The sequence below is a fragment of the Gambusia affinis genome, linkage group LG18, assembly GCF_019740435.1.
Source record: "Gambusia affinis linkage group LG18, SWU_Gaff_1.0, whole genome shotgun sequence".
Lineage (NCBI taxonomy): Eukaryota > Metazoa > Chordata > Actinopteri > Cyprinodontiformes > Poeciliidae > Gambusia > Gambusia affinis.
Window position 1 is genome coordinate 24,449,456 of NC_057885.1, and position 15,017 is coordinate 24,464,472.

Genomic DNA, 15,017 nt, shown 5'->3' on the forward strand with positions numbered 1-15,017 from the left:
AAGAGATGATGGTGACTCAAGACAACTACTTTAGAGAGATCAGGCAGAAATTAAAAATGTACAACTTGGTCACCGTAAAGAGGAAAATCAGCTCGGATGACGAAAGCGCGAATGATGCAATCAGAAAGAACCAGAAACTGGATAATATCCTCATATCACTGAGCCAACAGGCGATCAATGTGCCGATGCTGAAATATCAGTTTCTCTGCGCAATCGACGAGAAACGGAGGCTCAGCGTCCTCAACGGGGAGTTGGAGATGGAAATCCTGGTGTTGACGGAAAGGCTTTCGGATCAGATCGGCTGGGAGTCTTCCTTCCAGGACATGGAGAAGAAGGTCAGGAATCTGCAGCAGACCCAGGTTGCTCGTCTGAAGAAGATCGAGGAATTGAAAGGAAGCGCAAAGCTTGGGACCAAATCTATGTTTTCCTCGTTTTCAAGCGAGAAAAAGGAAAGAGAGAAACTGACCAAACGCTTGAATTATTTCAGGACTAAAATCACTTCACTCCAGAAGGAATACAAAGCCTTCCAGCCAGACCTGGACACATACATAAAGGAACTGGAGGCTGCTTCTGAAGCTGCAGAAAGAGAAAGTGCTTTGAAAGAAGCAGGAACCTCTCCCAAATCCAGGAAATCAGGGGACTCTTCAAGCGACTCTTTCAGTGATTCAGATTTTGACGACAGCTACACTGAAGAGTCGACCGTTTCAAGCCAGCCCATCCGGAATAGGAAGCAAACAGGAATATTTCCGATTGCTTTGTACAATTCGGAGGATGACTCCAGGAGTAGCTCAGAGCCCACATCTGAAAACAAAACGTCCACAGAGGATTCAACAGAGTCCGACAGCCAGCTGAAGAGAGCTGTCATACCGAGGCTGATAGGCAAACGTCCGAGCTCCAAGGCCGATTCTGTGAACTCAAACAAAGAGTGCAAATGTCCGGCAGCACCGTACCCCAGCAGGAAGACGACCACGGTGCTGTCCCACAGACAGTCGTGGTGGAATTTCCTCTTCTGAGCAGAGAGGGACGAAACGTTCCTCCGTAGCTTGTAGGCCGAGTTATTTTCATTTTTGAACTGCTAGATTTTCTCCGGGCGCTCCGGTTTGACAGTCACACCCAAAAAATCATCCATGGAGCTTCATTGGTCTCTAAACTGCCCTCATTGTGACTCTGTTGCCTTTCATACTCTGACCAATAACACCCAAAACCACTGCTGACACGTCACTGCGTCTTTCTAAATTGAGTCTGTACTTGTTTGGCTTTTCTACTCGAGATCATTTCTACATATTTACTAACCTTCTGACCACCAAAGGGTCTTACAGGAACCAGAACCCGGTCCCGTTACCTGGGTTTGGCTCAGAGCTGTTCGCTTTAGATGAGCCGTTCGCTCCGGTTCTCCGGTTTCACCATCACATCCAAACAAACATCTGCGGTAGTTTAACACGCCGAGCCAAACCCACTGAAGCAGAAGTGAGAAAACTGATTCAACAACCAAAACAAAACAATAAAAAACTGTTTTCCTGTCCAGCTAAACACAGCGGAGCAGAAAACCAAACCAGACCCAACCAGAGTCCTTCCTGCCGACTCTGTCAGTCCAATTTATTTATATTTACATTTTTATTCATAGACTGTTAGATTTTACATGTGCATTCTTATTATTTTTTTATTTTTCCCCTTCAGGGGGTCTTTTGTGGCTCTAGTGTCTCTCATATGACAGCAGGCTGACAGGAAGGGAGGAAGACATGCGGCAAATGTTGACCAGGTCCGGGAATTGAACCTGCGACCAGGACTGAAGGCCTCCAAATGTGGGTCACACTGTCCCCTACGCCCCCACAGCACGCCCTATATGTTTATTTTATATTTAAATCACTTACAATATCACAATTATGTCTATATTTTTAAATAAATTTGATGTTGTGTGTGGTTATATTTGTATGTACTAATATTTAACATGGAGTATCTGTAAAATATATAAGCAATTTCCCCTTTGGATCAATCTATTCTATTCTATTCTCTTTTAAAAGTAGGAGTTTAACCTGACGTGTTTCCATCTTTTAAAAACCCCATAAATGCATAAAATCTTTGTGTTTTTCAGTATTTTTTGTTCTATAGAAACTGATTCCCCTGTATAAATAAAATAATACTTCAAAGTTCAGTCTGTTTATTTAGTAGAAATGCTTTTAAAATCCAAAAGTTGGACGACTTTCTTTAACTTTATTTCTTCTCATTAATGACTGAACTGTTTTATTTTGTTATTATCTGCCTTTCAGCTGCTTTTACTCCATTTTTTATTTTTATTTTTTCCCCACCAGGGGGTCTTTTTGTGGCTCTAGTGTCCCTTATACAACGGTGGGCTGACGGGGGTTGGGGGGGGGGACATGCGGCAAATGTTGACCGGGTCCGGGAATCGAACCCGCAACGGCCGCGTCGAGGACTGAGGGCCTCCAGGCGTGGGGCGCGTTACCCTCTGCTCCACCGGATCACACCCTGCTTTTACTCCATTTTAAATGTCTATTTTTTTATGGTACTTGTTTGTATGACATAGTTGTATTTTTTGTAGTTGAAGCCTCTCATGCAGCCACGTTGTTGTTCCTGTGAAAAGGCTGAGAGCTGTGGTGTAGCGGATAGAGCGACCCACATTTAGAGGCCTTCAATCCTCGATGAGGCGGTCGCGGGTTCGATTCCCGGACCCGACCAACATTTGCCGCATGTCTTCCCCCCTTCCTGTCAGCTGTCATATAAGGGAAACTAGAGCCACAAAAGACCCCCGGGAGGGGAAAAGAAAGTCTAAGAAAGCTCCGTAACGTGGTAAAAATATCTTATTTCATTAAAGATTTTCACTTTGTGGTTAAATTAAACATTAAGCTAATGTTTAATTAGTTTAATGTTAACTGTTTAAAGTGACATTTAAACAGTTAAAACTGGTGATTAGTTTATTACATTTTGCCGTTTTAATCAGGACCTTTTTGTCCTTAAAGACTCAAATTATAAATTCAACTTAAAATACAACAAAGTTAATATTTTGGCAAATCTTTAAGAGCTTTAACATTTGACTTGAAATAAAAGAAACTCCTCTAATTTACTATTTTCTATATAAAAAATAAGTATTTTTACTGTTTGTGTATTTTTATAAATTTATAAATATTTAACAATAATTTTTTTAGCCTTTGATACAAACTGAGTAAATAAAGCATTTATTAAAAGTAAATAAATGACATATAAAGTTTTCTACGGTTCTTAAGTTTGAGGTTAAGAAAGAGTTTGAATATTTTATTGATATTTTTGCTGTCGCTCTTTAACCTTTGTGTTCTTGCAGTTGCAGGGAAAATCCACAGCGCGGCGCTGTTGCCCATCTGTTTCCACATCTGACCGCCTGCAGCGACACCGCAGTTAAACTGTTCAATGTTTTACTGTTGAGATAAATTCACCAGAGTCACATCTAGAAACAGATTTCATATAAAAATCCAGAAATATCGTCTATTCCTCCATTTTCATCTCATTTTCAGCAGCAGGTTTTCCAACTGGATCCTTTTGTTTTCTTTAATCTCCATCCAGACTCTCTTTCTCTCCACAGCATGATGCTGCCACCACCACCTTAGAGATAAAGAGTTCAGGGTAATGAATAAGTTCCTCCACATGGAGGCGACGACAAAAATGTTTTATGTTCTACCGCAAACATTAGTTACCATAGCAACACAACTTTTTTTTTAAATGCTTAAATTTTCACACTGAATTTGCTTTAAATCAATAATATTCCAATACTTTGTTGTAAAGAGGTTAAAAACAGACGATCAGCTTCAGGCTGCAGCTGAAGAACCAACGAGTTTTTCATCCAGATGTTCAGATTCTCAAAAGGAGCTGTGGTTTTCAATATCTGTGAAACAGGAAATGTGTGTGTGCGTGTGTGTGTGTGTGTGTGTGTGTGTGTGTGTGTGTGTGTGTGTGTGTGTGTGTGAGGCAGTAAAAGCCTGTTGCGGTTTGGTTTTTCCAGCTCATTATCTTATCTGTGATCGGTCTCTGCGCCTCGGACTCGGTGAAAGCAGCTGCAGGTGTCGTGGGCGTCGTGTGTGGAAATGTTAAATGTTTCTCACAAAGGTCACAGACAGAAAGGACTCGACGGTTTACAGAGTCACCTTTCAATAAAGACGGAAACGTTCTAAAAATATCTTCAAAGCAAAACCTTTCATCTGTTTGTTGCTTTTTATGTTTGGGACTTTAAATAACTGAGGATCCAGTTAGGATTCACACTAACTGTTTCTCTGCTGACATCTTTTTGTTTTTGACTCCAACGGACAAAAGACATAAAGTTTCTGTTGCCTAGAAATTTACTTGGATTAGGCCAAAAATAAAGAGATGAAACTGATCAACTGGTGACATTTCTGCCAAAATCACAAGTTGAGTCAAATATCATCAAATATCACAAAGAGCTGTCTGTCTATCTCATAGATTTTAATTTGTTAACATTTTTGGCCAATTAATCATATTTTTGTTTTTGATTGTTTGTTATAAAGGTTCCGGGCGGAACCATCATACTGTCGTGTTTCTAGTACGGCTGTAAATCCGACGCACATCCCCGAGAAACATCAACAGAAGATGAATCAGCTTCTCTCGGAAAACTGGGGGTTAATTTCTGCTTCTAAGCGATCTGATTGGACACTGAAAAACACTATTGTTGTATTGAAGTAGTGCTAAAAGGAGTTAGCATTTATTCAAGCTAGCATCTCAATGCTAACCATGTTGCTAATGCTAATGTTAGCGTCCACATTTGTAAATGAGTCACATGAACAATCAGGGCTTCTGAAACACTTTGCATAAATCTGATGGTTGAATAACAAACTGAAAACTATAAATATCTTATTAGCTCGTATGTTAATTTATTCAATAATTTAGCAACAATGCTACTGTTGCTAAATCTGCTTATCTGTAGTGAATACACATGTACAGTGTTACTAACAGACATTCAATAAAAATAATACACAGATTCTTTATTTCAGTTTACTTTAATTTGAATCTAAAAACGGCCTGTTAACGACACTTTGAACATTATGAACACATTTTATCACTGATTCTGTTATTTCAAAGTTACTTTTATCAGTTAGTTACATGTTGGATTACTGTTAATGTGTTTGTAAAGACATAATTAAAAGACAGTGAAATTTAATGTAAAAACTCGTTTTTATTCTGAATTAAACTCTGACCTTTTCATTATTCTGTTTCCTGTTTCTCATCCACCCACACTGAAAAAAGAAAACAGGTGATCTTTAAAAAGATTATGTTAATTTGCTACTAATAATCAAATGAAGTTTATCCAGATAAGTTTATCAAATTGTCATGTTCAGAAAGTGAATAAATTCAGTTTGGTAAACTTCATTTGATTACATGTAGTAAACAAACTATTTTTATAAGTTGCAGCTACATTCCCTTTTTTCAGTGCGACTAGAGTTAACCCAAAACGTCCTAATCCAAACATGTCCATCTGCAGCCTCCGTATCGATGGCTGCGGGTATCGATGCGCGGGAGGTGTGGCGGGGAGGGCTGCGGGGCGGACCGGGGTCCGCCTATAAATGGACCAGGTTGCCTCACCTGAGCGAACCGGAGCATCTTCCAGCAGCAGCAACAGGTGTGTTTGTGTTTCTGACCCGCACGCGCCGCAGGTGTGTCTGTTGTTATTATTTATTGTTAAAGTTTCTGTGATTTTAGAGTCAAACCTGGAGGTGAATCCCAGGATCGTCGCGTCCCGCAGCGATGAGCCTCCAGTTGGTGCTGATGTTTGGCGTCGGGGCCGCGCTCCTCCGCGTGGACGCGCGCGTCCGCCTGAACTCCATCAGAACCGTGGTCCTGACGGAAGGTCACGCGCTGCCCGTGAACCGGAGCGCGTGGGGACCTGGCGTGGACCTGACGGTGAGTGAAACCAGAACAAACTGTAAAAACCCGAGACCTGCTGTAAAGTTAAAGGCGGCAGAGTAAAAAAAAGTAGGAAAACTTTGGACTGGGTTTTTAGTTACTGACGTTCAGTTTGCTCGAGTTTCCTTAGTTAAATTTATGCAAAATCCCTGAAAGTTTATTGTTTCCACGTTTTTAAATCCTGAGAAACATTTTCCTAACATTGAGCTTGTCTAAGACATTAGAGAAAATGGATGGAAAAGCAGCAAAACCCCAGGAGACTGCAAGACAATGAGGGCAGAATCCAGAGGATTTCTTTTCTAATTTGGAGCATATTTTAGTGTTTCAGTAAAAAGAATAATTAAAGTAAACTGATTATAGGATGGAAGTTAAATTTAAAGAGTTAACATAAAAATAGAAACCTTAAAATAACTTGAACAACAATATCTGAACGCCATATTTTTACTAACCAAGAGAAAAAGAAGATTTTCAAAATAAAAGCTCTTTGCATTTAGCTCTATAGATCATAAATGGAAATAGTTGTTTTCCTACTTTAGTTTATTCTCCCAGCTAGCATACGCTAACCACCTGGGTGTCCCATTTCTGATTCCTGTTAGCTTCCACTGCTGTGATTTTTCCTTTTATTTGCTCCGTTTTGCAGTTATTACTGTGTTTATATCTAGCTTTGTGTTATATCACTTTAGCATGACTAACATCCTGGTTAAAGTCGATAAAGTGCAGATGGATGGATGCTACGATGCTTCAAACTTCATCATAAAGTTTCTTAATCTACTTCCTAATCTGCTACAGCGCTTCAGATTTGACCCATTAATCTGCAGCTCTTCAATAATTTCAACAATTAAACAATATTAAAATAAATCTACTTAGTGTTCCTAACAATATCAGCTTAGCCACAATGTTTCAAATTTTATCTATAAACCATTTAAAATGTTTGAAGCTTCATTAAACCGACGGCTACAATGTTTCTAAAATAAACTGAAGAATCTATTCTGTTGTTCCAGATCATATCAAAATGTCTGCTACGATGTTTCACTGGTAAAATGTTTCAAAATGTTTCAAATTGTTTCAAACTGCCTGGATGTTTGTAACTCTGTTATAAATCTGTTGCGGTTGAAAATGTTACTTCAACAGATCAGAATCAAAATGTCTCATAAAATGTTTCAAACCTCCCTGGACGGTCGGTTAAAATGTGTGACACGGTTCACAACATTCTGACTCATCTCATGTTTGAAATGTCCTGAATGTCCTGAACAGTCGGGATTATCTGGTGTGAACTTGGTGAATGAACCTGGGTCTGTCTGTTTCTGTGCAGCTCTACCAGTGCATGAGCGACCTGGAGTGCATCATGGGAAACTACTGCCACGTCCCGACCAAAGGCCCCGCCCACTCGCGCTGCCTCGCCTGCCGCAGGAGGAGCAGGCGCTGCCTCAGGGATAGCATGTGTTGCCCCGGCAACCACTGCAGCAGCAGTAAGACCTGCTTTTAAAATGATGGTGGTATAGTTGAGAAATATGAAGAATTTCAACATGGATTGAGTTTTTACGTTTTTCTTTTGCAGACATTTGTGTTCCTGAGCCGAACGGCTTTTGGTCCCAGAATGTCCTGGACGCCGATGGAGACGTGAACCCGCCGTCTAAGAGAGGATGGAGGAAACGAGGGAGGGTGAACCTTAAAGCGTCCTCTGGTAGAGGTGAATTTAAGTTTTTATCTTAGTGCTTTTATTTTGTCGTAAAGAGTTTTTGAGGATGGATTTCTGTTTTTATCACTGAGGCTGTTTTCTCAGCTGATGGTCCGGTAGACTCGGTTCGGTTGGGGACCAAAATTACAACATTTATTCATCTCCAGCTGCTGTGGTTCTGGTTCTCTCTGCTCTGAGTCAAACCAACTAATCCATTAAAAAAACCTGTTCCCCTCCTGGCCTGTGGGGGCGCTGCGCCAAGAACCTCTGAAGACACTGAGAGCAACTTCCTGCTTCACCAGATGGAAACAGAAATGGAGTGGGTTCAGGTTTTAGTGCTTGTAGGGTTTATCTTTTGTCTTTGGTAAAAGAAAAGGAGCCATTTTTCTGCTAGCGCTAGGCTAGCGCTAGGCTAGCATGTTTGTTTTGGTTGGATTTTCTGCTATATTCATTTTTCTGGACAAATTGTAAAGAACTAATTTACTTTTCTGGTTGGTAAACTTTAATTTGAGTAAAGCTTACAAAAAAAACTGAGTGAAAGAGCAGATGTGATTGGTCGACCCAACGACCCAACGACCCAACGCTGGTTAGTTTTTGCCTCTTTGGTTGGCATCAGACCAAGTGGACTTTCCAGGAAAACGGATCAGATTATGTATTCATACCTCCCTAAAATAACCAAACTTTCCAGGCAAATGGTCTGGACTTCCGCTAATAGTGGAACTAATTTTACATTTAGTGCTTTTGGTTACTTGGGAAACATTTGTCACATTTAGTTTCCCTTAAATAAATTTCTCTGGAGTTGCAAAGCACTAATTTACTGGCCTGTTTTGGAAGCTTTCAGTTCAATAAAGCTTAAAAAAATCAAGTCAAACAGGAAGCCTGATTGGTCGACATCATGACAGTCAGCTGTGGGTTTTTTCCATCAATAAACTTTCTAGGCCAACGGACTGGAGTTTGATGAACAATCAGTTTTGTTTTTTGGTTCTCCAGGTCAGCTGGGCGACCTGTGCCTGCGCTCCTCTGACTGCGCAGACGCTTTGTGCTGCGCCCGCCACTTCTGGGCCCGGATCTGCAAGCCGGTGTTGCGGGAGGGCCAGGTTTGCACGCGTCAGCGGCGTAAGGGCCACCAGGGCTTGGAGCTGTTCCAGCGCTGCTCATGCGGCGACGGACTCACCTGCCGGGCCGCGCCGGACCCAAACAGCCAGACTTCGCCGCCGCAGCCGTCTTTGCTACTGGACCAAGCCGTGAAATCCAAGTTTGAGGTTTCCCCTTCCTTGTCTCGGCACGCCTCTCCCCACACCTCGGTGCTGGCAGCAACCTCGTCGTCTTCAGGGGCGGCGAAGGCGAGACTCCACGTGTGTCACAGGAAACAAGTTGGACAAACGGGAAGGAAAACAGACTGATGGAAAAAAAATCTCCTCTGTCTGTGATCGAGGCCAGAGGCAACGAGAGGCAGAGAGATTTGTAAAAGAAAGAGTGAATAACATTCCTGTTTACACCCTTAGCGTCTCCTTAAATATCTGGAAGGTCATCAGCTTCCTGCCACGCCAGCTGAAGGGTCACCAAACCCTTTGAGGCTGGGATGTGATTTCCTCCAGGGTGTCTAGACAAGCCGAAACCACTTTGAAGTCCAGTCTGACCCCTTTACCCCAACAACACAAATGTTGATGCATGTCTGAAGTAATTCACACATTGTCTTCAGCTTCTGAACTCCAAAGAAACAGAGTTAAACTATTTGGTGGCATTAGCATTAAATATTAGCCAAATTCAGTCGACATTTGAATTTACTTTCCAATAAATAATTATTTCATCTTTATAACTTTGTACCACCGACATGTAAACAGGTTTTATCGCTAAACCAGCCGTTTACCACTGTGAAATCCTTTCACATAAATTTAAACTTATAAAAACACATTTTATGTAAATGTTGTCATACTTTTTACATTTTAGCTAATTTTACTGGGTTTATTCTCTGAGTAAAAACTAAATAAATCAATTAATTTTTTCTGTATGTTTTGTTGCACTGATATTTTGAAATAATTTGTTTTGTATAAATTGTGTATTTTGTGGTAAGTCTGGGTGTAATTATTCACATTTATTGAGTTTAACTGAAAGTTCACAAAAATGTTTTGTGATTAAATTTGTTTCTTCTTGCTATGGTCTTCTGTTTTATGGTAAAAGTACACTTACTACACAAAACCTCTGAACACTATTTACCTTATTTACTGCTTCATTTCTTCCAATAGATGTTAAACTAGTTGGTTAAACTATCTGGTTAAGCTAGCTGGTTAAGCTAACCGTTTAGCCCCCTTGACAACATTGACAGGACTAGCTAGCAGTCTCTCCCTGGATTAAACCGTTTCCAGTCATGGGCTTCAAACTGTAAACTTTATGGGTCGCAGATCTAAATTAATGTTAGAAATACACCTGATTTTATGTAGATTTTATCTATATTTGACTTTATCTTTTTGCTAGCAGCTAACTTGTGGTAGCCAAGTTTATTAATAGATTATACACAAAATAACAAAAAAGATTTTAAAAATCCTATTTTTGTCATTTACTAAGATGTTTGTAATTTCTAGTTTTAACTTGTATTATTTATGAGCCGTAATTTTCCTTAAATGCACTTTAAATCTTCTCTCAGCATGAACTGAAGGTAGTGGGCACAAAAAGTCAGGAAGATAAAAATACCTCCTGATTTAAGCAGATAAATTTCATTTCCAAACATTAAAATCAAAGTTTGTTGTAAACCAGTCAGGATTAGGAGAAAGTTTGTTAAAAAGTAGAAAAGAAATTTAAAGATTTGGTTGAAGGACTGAAAGTTGTCCAGATAAAGACAAACTGATTGGACTAACAGAGGTAAATATTTTACATCTGGAAAGCTGTAATAGATTTAAAACTTTAAACACAAACATGAGCACCCGTATTAATAACTGGTTTTGTGACTCCAGTTTCTCTACAGAGCTGTAATTAGATACTGAGATTCAAATACTGACATTTTGAAGAGCCACGTGTTTTTGTGTTTAACCCCTTAAACCGGTCCTGCAGGATGAAGAAGTTCAGCTAAATTTATACCCAGCTGGTGCTTAAAGGTCCCACCAGTTTGGTTCTGGCTGGGTGGGTTCTGGTCGGCCCAGGACGTTTGGACCCACTGGGTTCATTAAACAGAATCTGGGGAATCCTGACGTCAGTTCAAACCTGTACAACCAACTTGGTCCAACATGTGGACAACATCTGGGTTTCTCAGCACATTTTCTGCCTCATCTCACTTTAAAGTAGAGATTAGGATAAAATAACATTAAATTGCACCAACTTATGGTGAATAAATTTGGTTTCTAGTTAGTATAATGATAAACTGTCTAAAAAGGTCTTTTAAGGTTCTATCTTTATGTTTTTGTGTAATTTGTTCAGTTCAACATTATTTCAGAATAAATCTGTGGGTCAAATGAGGCAGTTGAATCTTTCTATTGGTGGTACAGTTTGTTAAAACGTCATCCCAGTTTAAACCCACCTGCCTCAGACACACGGCTCCCCCTGGTGGCGAGGCAGAAACCTACACTGGGCCCTGTGTTGTTGGCTCTGCCCACTGTGTTGGCATTTTTAAAAACTTTGTTGATGGATTAGCTTTCAGAGAGGTTAGTTACATTTTAATTAACTTGAAATTCTTCTCTAATTTAATACTTTAATAAAAATTCTGAGTCAGAATTCTGAATTTAATCTCAGAATTCTTCTTTTTTTTTTTTCTTCCGGTGGCCCTAATCCTTTTCCGTACATTCAGACGTCCACGGCCATAATTTATTTAATTTACAGTATGACTCGTTCTCCAACCAACCACCAAATAACAAAATTTAGAAGTAAATAAACTAAGTTAAGTACAGAAAAGAGTAGTATTATTATTATTCTTGTAGCTAAAACTACAACACTTCCATGTCCAAACGAGTCTTCAGACTTTAAATGCTGACATTGTTACATTTATCCAGCTGAATGGGTCCGACAGAACCGGCAGAATATTTTAAAAAGCTTTGCTATAAAAAAACAAGGTCTAGGTTAAGTTAAATATCTGATATGTGGAAACGTTTCCTGCAGCCTTTCCTGCTCTGACTGGGATCTTCTGCAGGATTTCCTCCAGGGAGAACGAGAGTTTCCCTGTTTGTCAGGAATCGTTGTCCTGCCGTGAAGATAAGCTCACCGGGCCGTTTCCGTTCCGGCAGTTTCCCGTTCAGGAACGTCCCAGTAGGTCATCAATCTGCATTGTCGTCACATTTCCATCTGTTTCCCCGTTTCGTTAATGTCACAGGTTTGTTTTGTGGATCTGATTTGGATCTGAGATCAAGGACAAAACTCTGATGGTTAGTTTTCAGTTGTATGATTCGGTATAACCGGACCGCTGTCCTGAACCGAAGGGGGCCCAGGGATCCACTTAACCAAGGCAGGCGCCAAAGAGCTAACTGGCTAGCGTGGCAGGCTATGTTAGCAGCTAGTTAGCTACTGCCTCCAGGCTCAGAAAGTAAAGACGTCGAATCAAACTTTTGTCTAACAGAAAAGTTCAACAAGAAAAAAACTAAAAAAAAACAGAATATATGAGATTAAATAATCTGTGATAAACAAATTTAAGGCCAACTCCCATTTTAGTAATGAATTTAAGACTTTTTAAGGATGTGCAGACACCTCATGGGATCGATTTGCATCAATCATTAATCAACATGGTCAGTCCAGTCTGGTCATTAATGACAACTTTCTTCCTGAATGTAGGCCTGATATGTAAACATTTAAAGAGAAGCGTGAGAAAGACGAAGTTAAATAACTGAAGTTCATGACTGACTGACTGGAACAACATCACAGCAACATGATCCTGGATGCAGTCAGTAAAAACTACAGTTTAATGATGAAAGTTCAGAGCAGAAGTTGTGATGTCTTCTCTGTGTCCACTGACTGCAGGTCACATGATTAAATCAATAAATTTACATTTTACTTTTGGTTTTATGACAATGTAAAAGCAGATAAAAGTCAACACATGGTGACAGAGTCATTAGCGCTGAAGTATGAGGAATTGCAGAGACGTTTATCACTTTTATTGGGCAATAAATCCTGAGCGCAGCGACAGAGATGTGGGGCTGGTTATACTTTAACCTGTAGCCACTCCTGTAGAGACTGAGCTTCCTGTGCTGACCGGACCAGGAACCCGTCTCTGTCTGCTGCTCCTGCAGAGGTACGACCAGGTGAGAATACGTTTTATTATCCATCTAAATGTTTTTATCGTCATCAAGGACATTAAAATGACTCAAAAGGATCATCAGCAGGCTGGATGGAGGTCAAACCAACTTATAGAGCGTTAGAAGACAGAAGCTGTCGAGGTTTGTTGGGTTTTTCTATTTGCAAAATGAAATACAATAAAATCTCACATTGTTGTTGTTTTATCAGATGGACAATAAACTTGGTTTCCATGACAACATCCTGAGTCGCTTGTTAAAGACAAGAGACAAACAAAGGGACGTTCTCGTTTTAAATGTGCTGTTGCTAGGAGACAGGCAGAGTGGGCGGAGCTCCGTGGGGAACGCTCTCATTGGTCAGTCCTGTAAAGCAGAATTTCATTCAGGTTCATTTTTTCACGTGAAAGTAACGACGTTTCTCACTGGTTAAAGGCGGGGACGAATTTCAGACAGGAACCTGCGTTTCTGGCGTTTCCATGACGACAGAGCTCCGGGTCCTGAGCAGGAAGTTTCCCGCGTATTTCAGGAGGCAGGGGGCGGAGTCTGACCTGGTGCTCAGAGTTTTGGACACGCCCCCCGTGAAGCTCCGCCCACAGAGCCTGCAGGAGCTCTGCCCCGGCGGCGTTCACGTGTTGGTGGTCGTCATTAGAGTCGATCAGCTGAGCGAAAACTCACCGCTGCTGAGCCACACAGAGGTACAACACAAACATTTAGACTTCCTTCATTTAATTACCGTCTTTGTCTTATTCACGTCTTCTCTTTTTTTAATCTGAATTTCAGATTAAAAAAACTACTTGGCGTGGTTTTTTGGCCTATTACTTGTTGTACTTGTGTTTTCGTGCCTTTGGGATAGAAAAATGTTGGGTACAAAACTCCCTGTGAGGTTCACACTACCTTAAAATAGAAATTAGTCTTTTTTTAATCTTTTCTTTATCATTCCTGTAAGAAAAAGTGATAATGTGACTGAAAAAATGCAGTTTATCAAGTTTCATCAATAATATCAACAGTCCACTCCTTAATTTGTGAATTTACTTAAAATAAATGTGAAACAGTGTAAGGAGCCGGATACGACTTCACTTGCTTACAGAAACAGTGGAAGATAATGGAAAAGGCACAAAATAAGAGTTCATTATATCACTTTATATCAAGGTTATTTTACTCAGTAGCTACTTAATTTGTCAAATAATGTGGACAAATAAAATGATTTCTCCCAACAACAGGTTCTAGTACAAGCTAATGTTTGCTTAGTGTAATCTCTGTCTGTTTCCATGTCTAACTGTGCCATACAAAAACTACTTGAATAATTCAGAATGATCGACAAACCAAAACTTCAACACAGATGTTGAATTTTACAGAGAGCTTACAAAACAGCCAGTTAAATCAGGGATTCAGAATTTATCCAAAAGATTATTTTAGGAGAAGCAAGATGTGCTAAATGTTTTCAGAGCTAGCAAAATTGCTAACTAAATTAAAAATAAGCTCCACTATTCCCACATTAGCGGTCACTAACGTATTTCCTGGTCGGGACAATAATCCACATTTCTTATTTTTCTTCTCAGAAACATGTTAAGACTTTTTAAAACAATTTTTTGCCTTTCAGAGTCTCTTCGGTCCAGACTGGCGTCGTCACGCCATGCTCGTTTTCACACACGCTGATCAGCTGGAGAAGGCGGGGCTTCAGCCGCCTGCTTTCCTGACCCAGAGCTCTGATTGGCTGAGCTCTCTGGCTGAAGAGGTTGGAGGCGGGGTTTCGTTTTTGGACAACAGCTGTGATTGGCCATCAATCAGAGGCCGCCCAATAAGGGATCAACTGCTCCGCCTCTCAGCGAAGAACCATCACAAAGCTCTGCAATTTAGGTCAGACCAATCACTCTGACACAATTGTGAGGACTAAAACCATCAATGCTAATGTGGGTTTTAGTTCTGTAACAACAAATGTCATAATTATTGCGATATATGATAATATTGGGGGGGTTAGACCATTTTAGAGTAGAGTAGTATTTAGAAAGACCAATAAACTTTAATTTTGTAAAGAACACTCAACACTGAAACTGGAAGATATTTTAAATATAAAAGTTAAATTTCACTGCTAAAACATGAATATTTTGAAAAGTGTAATCTAATCAATACTTTTCAACATGTTGGAAGAAACTTTAGTGGCAGCTATGTTAACCATAACCAGCATTTGAAATAATGAAAATAATAATAACATGAAATAATTAAAAAGC

At 40.1% G+C, this 15,017-nt stretch overlaps 2 protein-coding genes across 8 annotated transcripts; both read left to right on the forward strand.

Moving 5' to 3' along the window:
* Positions 1–3,126: 3,126 nt before the first annotated feature.
* On the forward strand, positions 3,127–9,734 carry LOC122820839 (dickkopf-related protein 2-like). Of its 2 annotated transcripts, XM_044098473.1 has the most exons (7): positions 3,127–3,612; positions 5,245–5,251; positions 5,429–5,617; positions 5,698–5,898; positions 7,214–7,370; positions 7,460–7,591; positions 8,570–9,597. In XM_044098473.1, the coding sequence occupies exons 4-7, from the start codon at positions 5,743–5,745 to the stop codon at positions 8,980–8,982; spliced, it is 858 nt and encodes a 285-aa protein (XP_043954408.1). In that variant the 5' UTR covers positions 3,127–3,612; positions 5,245–5,251; positions 5,429–5,617; positions 5,698–5,742; the 3' UTR covers positions 8,983–9,597. The 2 variants fall into 2 exon arrangements, with proteins under 2 accessions (XP_043954408.1, XP_043954407.1); XM_044098472.1 differs by having other exon boundaries at positions 3,127–5,617; positions 8,570–9,734.
* A 1,981-nt stretch (positions 9,735–11,715) lies between these two features.
* On the forward strand, positions 11,716–14,893 carry LOC122820848 (GTPase IMAP family member GIMD1-like). 6 transcript variants are annotated; one of them, XM_044098485.1, is made up of 5 exons: positions 11,716–11,876; positions 12,580–12,798; positions 13,001–13,145; positions 13,222–13,484; positions 14,390–14,893. In XM_044098485.1, exons 3-5 carry the CDS (start codon positions 13,001–13,003, stop codon positions 14,663–14,665), a joined length of 684 nt encoding a protein of 227 aa, XP_043954420.1. In that variant the 5' UTR covers positions 11,716–11,876; positions 12,580–12,798; the 3' UTR covers positions 14,666–14,893. The 6 variants fall into 6 exon arrangements, with proteins under 6 accessions (XP_043954420.1, XP_043954421.1, XP_043954422.1 ...); XM_044098486.1 differs by having other exon boundaries at positions 12,728–12,798; positions 12,877–13,145; XM_044098487.1 differs by having other exon boundaries at positions 11,716–11,812; positions 12,728–12,798; positions 12,877–13,145.
* The last annotated feature ends 124 nt before the right edge of the window (positions 14,894–15,017 follow it).

Coding starts and splice junctions, on each gene's coding strand:
- LOC122820848 (XM_044098485.1), top strand. CDS start 13,001: ATGGACAATAAACTTGGTTTCCATGACAACATCCTGAGTCGCTTGTTA. Junction 13,146..13,221: donor CGTGGGGAACGCTCTCATTG/GTCAGTCCTGTA, acceptor CACTGGTTAAAG/GCGGGGACGAATTTCAGACA. Junction 13,485..14,389: donor CGCTGCTGAGCCACACAGAG/GTACAACACAAA, acceptor TTTGCCTTTCAG/AGTCTCTTCGGTCCAGACTG.
- LOC122820839 (XM_044098472.1), top strand. CDS start 5,743: ATGAGCCTCCAGTTGGTGCTGATGTTTGGCGTCGGGGCCGCGCTCCTC. Junction 5,899..7,213: donor GACCTGGCGTGGACCTGACG/GTGAGTGAAACC, acceptor GTTTCTGTGCAG/CTCTACCAGTGCATGAGCGA. Junction 7,592..8,569: donor TAAAGCGTCCTCTGGTAGAG/GTGAATTTAAGT, acceptor TTGGTTCTCCAG/GTCAGCTGGGCGACCTGTGC.